At 35.6% G+C, this 14,230-nt stretch overlaps 1 protein-coding gene across 3 annotated transcripts; it reads left to right on the forward strand.

The window, feature by feature from the left end:
* The first annotated feature begins 63 nt into the window (after positions 1–63).
* LOC101891751 (transmembrane protein 120 homolog) lies at positions 64–13,796 on the forward strand. 3 transcript variants are annotated; one of them, XM_059121704.1, is made up of 9 exons: positions 64–162; positions 1,469–1,833; positions 1,894–2,012; positions 8,657–8,786; positions 8,864–9,003; positions 10,680–10,897; positions 10,962–11,188; positions 11,259–11,411; positions 12,815–13,796. In XM_059121704.1, exons 2-9 carry the CDS (start codon positions 1,762–1,764, stop codon positions 12,923–12,925), a joined length of 1,170 nt encoding a protein of 389 aa, XP_058977687.1. In that variant the 5' UTR covers positions 64–162; positions 1,469–1,761; the 3' UTR covers positions 12,926–13,796. The 3 variants fall into 3 exon arrangements, with proteins under 3 accessions (XP_058977687.1, XP_058977688.1, XP_058977686.1); XM_059121705.1 differs by lacking the exon at positions 64–162 and adding an exon at positions 182–204; XM_059121703.1 differs by lacking the exon at positions 64–162 and adding an exon at positions 929–1,120.
* Positions 13,797–14,230: the final 434 nt, after the last annotated feature.

A 14,230-nucleotide genomic window follows, 5' to 3' on the forward strand; every position in this document is an offset into this window, starting at 1 on the left:
GACTCAGCTTTTGCAGTTGATTGTTATTTTAATCGATATATCTCTTTACACGACTAGTTCGATAGTCGACCTACATATCCCTAACCATAAACTGTCAAAGCAAAAACAATGCCGGTGAGAGTTCGTCTGAAAGAGAATAAAAAATTCTAATAAATGAAAAAGGTGCATTGCGTTAATAATTTAATTGCAGCTCAAAATAAAATTGTTATAATAAACAAGAGTGGGAGTGTGTGTGTGTGTGATTAAAGATTAAAAATCTTGCACAATTCCTGTGCACTGTTATTTCCGTGCAGGAATGACGCTGTTGAAATTGCAACAAAAACAATAGAAACCATGTTGTGCCGGGTCGAAAATGACGTGACGTTGTCTGCTCTGAAACTTTGTTGACGTTGTTTTCTGTTGATGTGTGGTGTTGTTGTTGTTATTGCTCTATCGCATTATCGTATGTTCTCAAGACGAAGCTTTTTTCATATTGACGCATTGTTGTTGTTATGTTATTTTGTCGATTACCGCTGTCCACTTAAAAATTACCTACCGTGAGTGTAGGTAGGAGAGATAGTGTGGTGCCTTCATCGTCGTTGTCGTCGTCGTTCACCTACAGAGGGGCGGGAGGCGAGATGTTTTTGTTTTATCAATCATCTCTACTAGGAATTTTTTGTGTGTTTTTAATCTAATCAAGCAACCATAGCAAAATAAAACAATAGAAATTTTAAAACAAAATTGCTTGTTGTTCTCTCGTACGTCCGTCCGTTTGTTCGTCTGTCCATTTGTCGTCGTCGTCGTATGCATACACTTTGTATGCGAGCTGGCTGGCTGTGTTGTGTGTTTTTGCAAATCGTCGTCGTCGTCGCCAAACGAATCAGCCGTCAGCAGAAGTAATAGCAGCAACGGCAAACAGCAACAACGTAGAAGGTACCCTCTTTTGACATTCGTAAAAACGTAACCCCAATCATCGGCCAGCCAGGCAGGCAGTCAGCAAAGCAAGCATTTAGTTTGTTAAAGTATTTTGCTGGAGAATAGCAGCACAGCACAGAGCTAATAGGAGAATCCATTGCCCGCGCATTGTTGGATATTGGCATGGACTAGAGAAGTGTTACAGATTATCTTGTTAAATTATAAGGTATGCAGTTGGAGCATCGGAAGGTAGACAAGCGAGCACCACCAACTTGTCTAGTAGTTGACCCTCAGAGCAATGACAAATGGTTTTAGTTTGGTTGTTGTTGCTATATTTAAACAATAAATATATTCACGTTTTATTTTATGGACATTGTTGACATGAGATTTTCTAGTTTCCAAATCAGATGTCTAATATTATATATTTGGCTTTCTTCTCTTTCCATGTTGCTGCCCTTCAACGATGCGCCGCGCCACATATTCATCTGCGACACATGATGAAACATTGGATAAAAACAAAAACGATTAAATATACCACACCGACAACAACACTTGTTCAATTTTTGGAATCTAGACAACAAAAGGATAATTTAGAAAAAGGCAGCAGGTGATATTACGTTTTAACTTGAACACAATTTGTTGAAGAAAGCTTTGCCGAAAACCTTGAACGAGGAAAGTTCAAGAACCTCTTTATTTTGACACCAAAACATCGACGAACTCAACAAAGCCATCAATGTGGATTTGATTCGTTTGTGTGGTATTTGGCATTGTAAAATCTGCATTGACCAAAAAATTTGGAATAGTGTTTGTGTGTTAGACCAGTCATAGCAAAGTAATACACTTCCCCCAAACAAAAGCAACAGCAAAATGGCCAAAAACAATATTGACACATTAGTCAGTGAATGGGACGAACTCAGTCGTGAGTTTCAAGATTTGGAGGTAAGTCTAAGGTTTCACAAATTTCAATGACCAACTCTAATTGCTTTCATCTTCTTTTAGGAATGCAATCGAAAATATATTGAACTATTGGAACAGCTACATTCCCATCAACACAAATGCTTCAATGAAATCAAACATCAGCGTTATCGCATGAATCAAATCAGCACATCGCTAAGACAGTAAGTAGTGTTGTGAACATACCCCCGAAAATTGAAATGTTTAAAAATACCTATCTTACCGTATTTGTAAGGTATTGAAATTTGGACTTCCAATTAAGATAAGTGGCGGGCTATGTGTTGGGCTATCATAAAGATATGCGAAAACAGCAGTACTAAACGTTTTCAAAAGCGGTTAATGTTCGGTTAGTAGCGAACAGCGTGTGTTGTTGTAAATGCAAAATAAACATAGGATTTAAAGTTCGTTAAGGTTTGCTGAGCTGATTAGATGGTTGGTTGATGACATCGTTTACAAAAAAGCAATAATTAAACAAATGCAAATATTTACGCGTATGGTGGAATGTGGGTACTGGCATTTGGCCAATAATTATGGATTGGGGCAAGGATGACAAAAGTAAGGAATTACAGTACGAATATGTAGTACTTCCCAAGAGTAAACATGCCATACACAAAAAAATATGTCAATTACTGGGTTGTCTAGGTCTATCGAACGGTAAAAATCCAAATAGTTGTAAAGAAATTTATTATTCATCCTGGGCAAAATATACGGCAAAGCAATTGATTTTCAAACTCTGAAACGAAAAGAATGTGTTACGTGAATTAAAAATCTACCGAAAGAGACACATTTAATTGTTTATGTCTATAGAAAATCAATGTGGATATATAGATATATTAACGTAGATATATTATTCTTTTTTTTTTCAAAAAGTCTTATACAGAATTTATGTAATTTATTTTTGACAAAAATGCTCGTTTGACTTCCATAAACATACCCTCAGTAGCACAGGATGAGATAAAAAAAAACTGCAACAAAGTTAATCGCCATAATCTTTACATTTTAATTTCTTTTTAAATTTTATTGAATGAAAGCAAAAAATGTCAGAAATAGCATCAAATTCTAGAATAGGCTTAGATTTGTTCGAATTGGTCACCTTTGGCACGAATTATGGCCTTTAAAAAGCCAATGAAACCCTCACACACTGCCCGAATGTTGCTCTGAGGTATTTTGGCCCATTCCCGGCGAAGCGCTTGTTTGAGGTGATCGACACTTTGTTATTTTTTAGTGCCAACCTTGCTTTTCAAAATACTCCAGACACAATAGTCCAACGGATTGGTATCCGGAGATTTTTGTGGCCATTGTGTGCTGGAAATGAAACGACGAACCTCATTATGTAACCATTCTAGGGTAGCGCGTGCTGAGTACGATGGTGCTGAGTCCTGTTGGAATGTCCAAGGTCTGCGCCCAAGATATTTGCATGCCCAAGCCTTAAATACACCCTCCAAAATATTTTCAAAACAATATTCGGCATTTATTCTGATGCTACGGTCGATTAATACGAGCGGAGAGCGATTATCGGCTGTTATGGCGGCCCACACCATCACCATGGCCGGCGCTTGAGTTCTGGTGGCCAACCGAAGGTGCATATTTTCAGCTGACCTCTTTGGCAAGTAAACACGATCATTATGTTTGTTAACAAACTGCTGAACGACGAATTTTTTCTTCATCGGAGAAAACCAAATTCGGCAGTTCACCACTTTCGGCCCAGCGAATCAACTCTTTAGCTCTTTTGAGTCCATTTTCTTTCTGTTACGGTGTAAGTTCTTGCACTTTTTGCAATTGCAATGGCCGAAGGGAATATCACGATATCTTCAGCTCACGAGCCATTTTTCGGCCACTGCGACGCAAGTTTCGATCAAGCGACTTCTTTACTTTTCAAAACATTTCTGCTGATATTGCTGTTTTCTTCCGTCCACTTCTTTGAAGTCGGGCTACGCTACCATTATCAAGGTAACGAGCGATGGTACGAGACACAAACGATTTATTCACATTTAAATGCTGGAGTGCTCTAACATACCCACTTATGGTTTTCCCGCCAAATATAAAGATATCACACTTTCACGCTTGAATTCCATCCAAATAATTTTTCCAAAATTCTTTTGTACGCTTTTAAACAACATAATGAGCTGTCATTGGAATAATTTTAAAAGCTGTCGGACAAGTGGCTTGGAAATGACAGCAGGTTGAAGTTGGTTGCAGTTTTTTCATCTACCACGCCATATTGTTTTAGTTGTTCTGCAATTCACCCTATAAGTTCTATAAATATATCCTCCGGAATTAACTGCATTTCGAGATATACGCTGGGCCAAAAATATTAACTTTGTGGCCATTCTCACTTTTTTTCATATATTTTCTGTATAAGTTTTAACAAATTCAATTTCAACATCTTTCTAGAAAGCTGTTCTCTTATTATTATAGCACTTTTCTTTGGGTCTTCCGTGCTTTTTAACGCACTTGATTATTCACAATCTAGCAGTATAAAAAATCAAATATCAGTCCACCAAAGTCTCGAACCATAACAGCATCTTATCAGTATCAATGCAATTTGTTTCCAAGTCATAAAAGTTACAAAAAAAATTCACTTTCTAATGTGACTGCAAATACCAAGTCATTTCAAAACAAAAATCTATAACTATTAATCGTAGCGGAAAGAAAAAGCGTGTATTATTTTTAGACTGCGCAACACACATGTGCGATTTTGGGATGACGGAATATTTTTAACCTTGAACCTGAGAAAATTTCGAAATTATCACGTTTTCACATAAATCTGGCAACACAAGCAATTTCTATGTTATGCTTGAAATCTTTCTATATGTTAATGACAACACTGATGCTGATTTCAAGTGATTTTCGGGAAAATAAAATACAAATGTTTTGTGGTTAATGCTAAAGTGAATCACAAGAGTAGAGGATGCATATAATTGAATTTGATATTGAGCAGAAAACTATTTTGAGTGTATTATTAATTTGGGTGAAACAATGTTGAATATTGATTGTGTCGGATGGCTACACTACGGAACTTGCGGATATTAAATGAAAAATTGTATTTCGGATTACTACAGCGTGAGATGACAAAACTGCAACAAAGTCAAACGCCATAATTTCTAATTTTTTTTATTAATTTTATTGAATGAAAGCAAAAAATGTCGGAAATAAAATCAAATTTTAGAATAAGTTTAGATTTGATTGAATTGGTCACCTTTGGCACGAATTATGGCCTTCAAACGACCAAGGAAACCGTCACACGCCCCGAATGTTGCTCTGTGGAATTTTGGCCCATTCCCGACACAATAGTCCATTCCCGACACAATAGTGGCAGTTTACCACTTTCGAACAAGAGAAGCAACTTCTTAGCTCTTTTGAGTCTATATTTTTTCTGAAAGTTCTTGCAGGTTTGGAATTTCAATGGCTTTACCCCGAGCTCATTTTTCAATATTTGCCGAATGGAATATGGCAGCTCACAAGCCATTTTTCGATCTCTACTTTTCGAACCATTTCTGCTGATGTTGCTGTTTTCTTCCGTCCACTTCCACCTTGACGTCGGGCTACGCTACCAGCATCACGACAACGAGTGATGGTACAAGACACAAACGATTTATTCACATTTAAATGTTGAAGTGCTCTAACGATAGCCACTTTTGTTTTTCACGATTAAATTCCATCACGAATAACTTTTTTCACGAGTAACTTGTTTTCTGAAAAATTCTGACGCTTGTTAACAATATAATGAGCTGTCACTGGAATAATTTTAACAGCTGTCGGACGAGTGGCTTAGAAATTACAGCAGTCTGAAGTTGGTTGCAGTTTTTTCATCTCACCCTCTACAAAGCTTGATAGCACATCTGATGTAACAGTAGTTTAGACCCTATTTATTAAATAAAATTCCTTCTTCTATACGGCTTCCCTATTTCATATATATTCCCCAAAATAACGTCCAAAACATTGCTAATATTTTAAAAATATTTTTATCACCAGTTATGTTGTTGCTATTGGTAACATGCTTGTTGCCATAAATACCTCGAAGAACTTTGGAACATTACCAATTTTTTTTGTTATTTTTGAAATTGAATGTTGACACTTTGATAAATAATTAATACATTATATCACCCGATTCCTTATCAATTTCTTGTGGATGAACGAAAATTGTATGTTTCTTTTATGGATAACAAATGTTTTCTTTTACCGCTCATTATGGCCAATGGATACCAAGCAATATATTTTTGTTTCTTCAAAGAAAATTTTATTTTTTAATTGGCAGTTGGTTGAATTTTTATTGCTTGGACACTTCCAACGTCGATACCAATAACATAAGAAAATAGCAAAAAGTACAAACCTTATCTTGGAACATAAAACAACAATAGTAGTCCATTAACTCGAAAAAAAAAAACACAACAAATCCAATGTTCAAATTTCAAAATGTTTGTCTAAATAAAAAACGAAAAAGTATTGACATTTTTAGGCAAACCGTCTATAGTCCTCTGCAAACGTTAATTTGTAACAACAATCACTATATAACAATATATTCATATGCAACACAATTATTGCCGGCGTTGTTTTAAATACAACATCTAAATTTAACTACCAACATAAGAAGTATATTTTTTATAAATACAGGGTGAGATAAAAAACTGCAACAAAGTCAAACGCCACAATTTTTACATTTAAAAAAAATTAATGAATGAAAGCGAAAAATGTCGGAAATAGGATCAAATTTTAGAATAAGTTTAGATCGAATTGTTCACCTTTGGCGGGTTTCGATCAAGTCGCTTCTTCGCTTTTCAAACCTTTTCCAGAAGCGAAATTTGAAATATTTGATTTGATTCCAAAGCCAGCGACAAATTTTAGAATAAGAATATCTACGGCCGATAAGAAGGTTGTGGTCAAATATTTGTATGCCTGCTTCTCTTTAGCATGGGGAACCTACAGGTCTGATGTTTATCCATCAATAGTTCCTTGACTCATCCAAATATGGTGGATATAACCCTGCAGTGCCCAGTCATCACACTCTAACTTATTCAGCGAAACTATACTCGGGCAGATTAAGAGAAATACCATTTTTATACCCTCCACCATAGTATGGAGGTTATATTAAGTTTGTCATTCCGTTTGTAGCACCTCGGAATATACATTTTAGACCTCACAAAGTATATATATTCTTGATCATCATAAAATTCTATGTCGACTTAATAATGTCCGTCCGTCTATCCGTCTGTTCGTCTGTGGAAATCACTCTAGCTTCCGAACAAAATGAAGTAAGTTGATAAAAATTTACTCAAATGTGTATTACGTCTGCAGGACTGTTGGTATTGAAAATGGGCCATGTAAGTCCACATATTCGTATAGCCCCCACATAACTGTACCCCCTGATATTCGGTATCTGTATCCACTCAATCACTCAGCGTCGCATTTACTGTCCGTAGAACGGTAGATTGCGATCCTTCGCGAGTTAACCAAACATTTGATTTCTCAAACTGTTTGTATGCTCAGGTAACCAACATATCTTTACATATCCGCATTTATCATATAGGACTGAAAACTTTAAGGGTGGTTTGACTAACGACCTGTATTGTAACGGATCCCGTTGTGCTGACATTTATGCTCTTCAATGTCTAGACTGACCTTGGCTCCCAGGAATGCTATCAAAAATGTACTGAGTAGGTGTGGCCTCCCGCCATATTAGAGCCGTCTAGAGGAGATACTTCTCTTTCGATTCGTGCTTAATGATCAAACAACTTACGTGTTCTCTGTAAGATATTGAAATATAATAATGTTGGGATGTAATCACCAACTTAGTCATCGACTCTTCTATATTTTGGCTCACTGAATCTTCTTTGATTCTGGCATGTTCGATTTGTTAAGAATTTTACGGACCTGATTCATTGGCACTGAATGCATTTCATGTCGCCTAAAAAATTCACCACAACTTTACATTAAAGCCGGTTTCTGTGTGCTTCATATTGCTCCAAAAACAAAAAATCTTACCTTCATATTTCACTGAAGTCCCAATGTTTCGCATGGAGATCTTATCAGATATGAGGTCAGAAAATATTTAATGTATATCCATTGAGTATGTTTAGTGGGGAAGTTTCCAAGTCTGTCTTATTTGGGTTTACCCCCAATCCGATAATGATTTCAAAATTATTTACTGGCCAATTGTTCTCCTTTGCAGCTTCTCTACGACTGAAAATGTATTTTTATGCTTCTCGAAATGAATCAACCCTGAAATATATGTATATGTAGTACAAAATGATACTGCAGGTTAATCCCCAATACTTTTCCCTATCCATTGTAAATTCTAATATCAACATAAATAAAGTAACATTATGGGAGTGACTAAAAAGGTCATCCACACTCTGGCCAACCCTCATATTCCGGTATAAATATACCTTTTTTGCGTATGTTTTCCAAACCTTTCCACATAACATAGACCGCTATTGAACTAGATATGTCTGGTGAGTGACATACATTTTCAAGGCAGTTATTAATTATTTGCTTGAAAATATATAATTATATTGATAAAATTTCATTTATTGTATAATCAACGATGCCAAACATTCAAAAAGTCACGTCGATAATGCATTTTGTACCATGCATATATGTGGGCATACATACTTATTCGTGTGTGTGTTTTTGTTGTTCTTGTAGCCGATTATTCAATACCACACACCTCGACAAATATTTTCACACTTTATTTTTTTAATCGCTGACTAATAACATTTAATATTCTTAATTCAAAATTCCCATGAAGTACATTACTAATTCCATTTTCATTTCTGTTTTGTGTTTATTCTCTGTTTTCCGATATCAGATTTAGAAATACCCAATCGGAGGAAGAAAAACAAAAGGTAGCAGAACTTCAGAAAAATACTCTAAAACGTAAAGCACAACTACACGAAATCGAACAGTCATTACCCACAAAATCAGGACGTTATCTAAGGGTAAGCGATAATTAATCAAAAATATTAAGAAATAAAATTTCTAAGTAATTAATTTGGTTATTTTTTTGTTTTTCTAGATAATACTCGGCGATGTTAATGTTTCGATATTGAACAGAAATGACAAAGTCCGTTACAAAGATGAATATGAAAAATTCAAATTGATACTCAATGTCATTGGATTGCTGTTGGCATTTTTAAATTTAATATTTAATTACAGGTGAGTGAAAAATAAAATCAAACAATTTTGGTACATTTCGATCATTAAGCTGAATTCCAAAGAAAAGAAAACAATTTGTGTTCGGACCTTTAATCCACCACTCGCTTTTTTGTTACATGAATTCAAGTGTGTTTAGCGATTATCCAAATTTAGCATATTTACATTTGAAACAATTATCAAAGTGTATTAATATTTACATATTATCCTGGAAGAAATTGGAGGATAGGTGAAACAAGTCCTACCATAACCTTTGATCAAAAGAACCTTTGCGACAGGAATTGTAAAGTTGCGAACCAGGTACCTCAAAATATGCCTGAAAAGTCGTATATATCTCACTCATGTCATGTCATGATGACATGAGGTCTATCCTTGCATTCCCCGTTCGCAGCATGGATTAGTTAATCAGCAACAAACTAATGACTAATTTTGTAGCCTTCCGAATCAAACATTTATAATTTCCAACCGAAGCAACACCAATCCATACCAATCTACCTCCAAGCGATTGCAATTGAGTATTTATCGGTCTACAATAATATTATAATAAATAAATTAATATTATTCATTTTCCCAAGGCATGTACACCCAGTAGTTACGACGAAAAACATAAATGTTTTGCCAGCTTCATTTTTATACCCTCAGCCATATGACTAGAGACGTGCCTCATCGAAATAAGGGTTTTAGATACTAGGTCTCTTTGGACCAAATCCTTTTCAGGACATTTGGAATCATTGTAGCGATGTCCGTCTGTCTGTCGGGTGGTGCGCATGATAACTCTCGAGGGGAGTATTCGAGTAGAAAGTAAGCATTTTAGAAAGTTGACCTCTGAATTTCCATTTCTATTGCAACATAAACAAATAAAAAAGCAGTGGGTTCGGCCGGGCCGAACTTGAATACCATCCACCATTAAGAACAAATTGATTAAAAAATCCGTTTAAAATTCTGTTAAAATCTTAAAAATGCCGAATGTAGCCGATATATTAGGGTCTATGCGACGATGTGGACCTGCATTGGCAACTTTTGTCATAAGCCATTACAATATTCAAATACGAGAGGTACCATTATATGGGAGCTATACGAAGACATGGATCTGCACAGACAACTTTCTGTCATAGGCTGTAATAACCATTACGAACTTCAAATACCAAATTTGAAACAATTCCGGTTAAAAATGTCGCTAAAATCATCAAAATACAGAATATCGGGAGGTACTGTTATATGGGGGCTATACCAAAACATGGATCTACATGGCCCATTTTCAATACTAAAAGTCCTGCAGACATAATATACATTTGAGTAATATTTTATCAACCTACATCATTTTGTTCGGAAGCTAGAGTGATTTCCACGAAGAACGGACGGACGGCTTAGTAGCCAATTCAGTCAAATCATACAAATTGTCAAGTTGTGAGATGTTTTTCAATCGGAACGCATCCTTGCATATTTTAGTTTTCTTGTCCTGCAGAAAGTTTCATAACTGCAGTTTCTTTTAATTTGGATTTGTTCATGGTCTTTCGCATTGTTGCATGACCAATGCTTTCATCCTTGGTAGACGTAAAAAATCTACTTTTTATATCCCTTGCTCACACAAATTTCAATCCCTGCCTCCAAACTTTCATCATTTAATGTCCCAAACGCGAACCTGACAACACAATATCTCTTCCTTTCTTTCCTTACAGGGCTTTGGAATTGTCATATATTTTCCTCTTGGTCTGGTATTATTGCACACTCACAATTCGCGAATCGATATTGAAGGTAAATGGCTCACGTATCAAGGGTTGGTGGCGGGCCCATCACTTTATTTCGACAGTGGCAGCTGGCGTGCTATTGGTTTGGCCCCAGGGAGAACATTGGCAGCTATTCCGCAATCAATTTATGTACTTTAATGCATATATCAGTGAGTAAAACGAATATTTATTAATTATTTTGTATAATCTAATTTGTCATCTTATTTGCTTTAGGTATTGTCCAATATCTACAATTCGGTTATCAAAAGGGTCTATTATATCGTCTGAAGGCATTGGGTGAACGCCACAATATGGATATTACCATTGAAGGTTTCCATTCGTGGATGTGGCGCGGCTTGAGCTTTTTATTGCCCTTCCTCTTTATTGGTTATGCCTTCCAGGCCTACAATGCCTGGACATTGTATAAATTGTCCTTCAATCCTCCAGATGCACCATGGCATGTAAGTTGGAAAGAGATTTTTTCCAATTTTGGGTGTATTATTAATGATTGTTTTTTATTGTGTTTTCCAGGTTTCGGTTATGAGCGGCTTATTCACCTTGCTGTTTATTGGTAACATTACCACAACGTTGTTGGTGGTACCCGAAAAGATTCGCGAACGTGCCAAGGAACGTTATCGTCTACTGAGCATGGGCAAATCAATGAAGTTGAGAAAACAAATGAAGGTAAGTTCTCGAGGAGCATAGTTTTCGCAAACTGATGCATAGTCTAAATTACACTGTGAATCACAAAAACTGAAAAATTATCAAAAGGGGGCACGTTTCGGTATAAACCTTATATAAAGATACTCCTGATTAGACTAATTGTAAGGGTAAAATAAGGTCAATGTTTTCCAATCGAATTGACATTAACTCATTATACCTTCAGACAGGCCAAAACGTGCCTCATCGAAATAACGGTTTTGGACTCTAGGTCTCTCTCCAAATCCGTTTCAGGACATTTTGAGTCGATCTAGCGATGTCCGTCCGTCTGTCTGTCTGGCTGGTGCGCACGATAACTCTCGAAGGGTCTATCCGATTTGATCCAAACTTGGTACATCGGAATATTATTGTCAAACTTAGATCAAGTTCGGAGATCCGATTTAACACCAACTTTGCAAATCCTAATATTTGCATCAGTGCTAGGTCAGGTGCGAAAATCTACAATATCGATCCAGTGTCAAAATTTTGAATAATTATAACTCATATAAAAGGTAATTTAAGTGCTCAATTGTCTCCAAATTAGACACATCACATTATTTTTATTAATCCAAGGTCTAGTCTAAAAATGGAATATATTGGTCCACTACTTCTAGTACCTCCCCCAATAGAGGTCGACATTTTGAATACCCATTAAGCTCATAAAACGCGAAATTAACATCCGATTTCATTTAAACTTGGCACATCTGAATATTTCCATCATCACAGGATCTGTTATAAAAACGTTAGAGATCGGACCATTCCTTCTGGTATCTCTCCTACAAACTTTCAAAGTTTTGAATAACCAAACGTTTATAAAATCTGAAATATGCTTCAGGATCTCTTTATATTTCACACATTCCTATATTTCTACTAACAAAAGATCTGTTTTGTGAAGATGGGATATATCGGTCCACTCCTTCTGGTACCTCCGCCACAAAGGGTCAAAATTTTGAATATCCCTGGAGCTCATAAAACGCGAATTTAACATCCGATTCCATTCAGATTTGGCACATCTCAATATTTCCATCAACACAAAATCTGTTATAAAGATGGTAGAGATAGGACCATTTCTTCTGGTACCTTCCCCACATAGGGTTCAAGATTTTGAGAAACCAAACGCTCAAAGTGATTCAAAAAAGCATTCTACTTTCTTCAAATTTCACACACACATTTTTGCTTTCACCAGATCTGTAGTGAGGATGATACATAGCTGCGAATCCCTTCTGGTACCTCATCCACAAAGGGTCACAATTTTCAATACTTTTATCTGTCATAACTTACGAAAGAGTCAACAGTTTGAATAATCATAACTCAAGGCTGGGGTATACATCTCTCGGCAAAACCGTTGTTGTTTTATTTTAATTTATTTTTATTTTTCTCCATTACAGAATAGTATGAGCGAATCCGATGTGTCAGCACAACCCAGTCCCGCATCATCACCGGTAGCTGAAAACTCCTCTAAAACTGTAAACTCTCAAGGAGACAAGAAAGACGACTAGTCATACCACTGGAGGCTCTAAAGGAAACACCCTACTCAACAAAACACAACAACAAAAAACAAAATAGAAAACCTTTCCATGAACTTTATTGGGCGATCCACTTGAACGGAATTAATTTTCAATGACCGAGGAAATATTGAATATGAATTTCTAGTATAGAAACTAACCTACCGAAACAAAACTAGCAACAACAATTTCAGGGCAAAAACAAAACCAAAACCAAACTCAAATTCATAAACATCTACCACACACATCAAACCAAGAAAGCCGAGAGGATAATTAGCTTACAGGTTGAATGGATTATTATATGGACAAATGGAAGCTCTACATAAATGTTCCTTCTACCTAACGTGTTAATTTATTATTATTATTTTTTCTACATTACTAAGTTTTAAATACATATAGAGAAATTTGTTATTTTTTGCTTTATGTTGGCTCAGGAACAGCCCATTCCAAACACACAAACATGAATTGTTTTTGAATGCATTTTTTTGTTGGGCAATTCTATATGGAATTTTCTTTCCGTTTTTCCTCTTCTTTCTTTCGCTTTGGATTAGTTAGCATGATTTGTATTAGAGTTTAAACTACCATTTACATGTAATTTGTATTGTTTGTATTATTTTTTTCATTACAGCAACAACAACTGTTAGCATTTAATTAAATTAATTTTTTCATTTGTTAAGGTTATTTTTTTTATGATTATAAAAAACAAGTTTTGAAACCAAATGTCATCCCCACACACTCCCCCCTTCTTACAAGTAACAATGTAAACCCCTTAGAATAATAAATGAGTATTCTGTTTGTACGATGCATTTGTATTTCCATCTCTTTTGTCTTTTGGATTCTTTAAAGATCAAGAAAAAAAGCAAAACCAGATTTTTGGAAAAAATATATATCCTTAAGAGTTGATACAAAATTTTAAAAATAATTATAAATATTTCTATGTGATTAAAAAAGGAAAATAAAAACTCAATAAGACATAAAATGGAATAAAGAAGAAGAAAAAAATATGGAAGAATTTTCGACTATTTTTCTCGGTTTCAACGAAAATGGTAAACATTTGCAGTCGAAGTTCGCCGAACTAAAGCATTTGTGGTTCGCACTGAAGCACTTTTTCGGACCGCAATAAATAAATTGGTGGAAAAAATTCGAGTGGTTGAGACAGCTTATTTATTTGAAGTGAAATGGACGAACAGTAGAGTTGGTCATTTCACAGACTTCATTACGCCGTAATTTGCATAAGAACATAGTTCTAAGGACTTATAAAGTTCATTTAACACAAAAACTCAGTTCGCCCTGACGATC

This window comes from Musca domestica, unplaced genomic scaffold, assembly GCF_030504385.1.
Source record: "Musca domestica strain aabys unplaced genomic scaffold, Musca_domestica.polishedcontigs.V.1.1 2, whole genome shotgun sequence".
NCBI classification, from domain to species: domain Eukaryota; kingdom Metazoa; phylum Arthropoda; class Insecta; order Diptera; family Muscidae; genus Musca; species Musca domestica.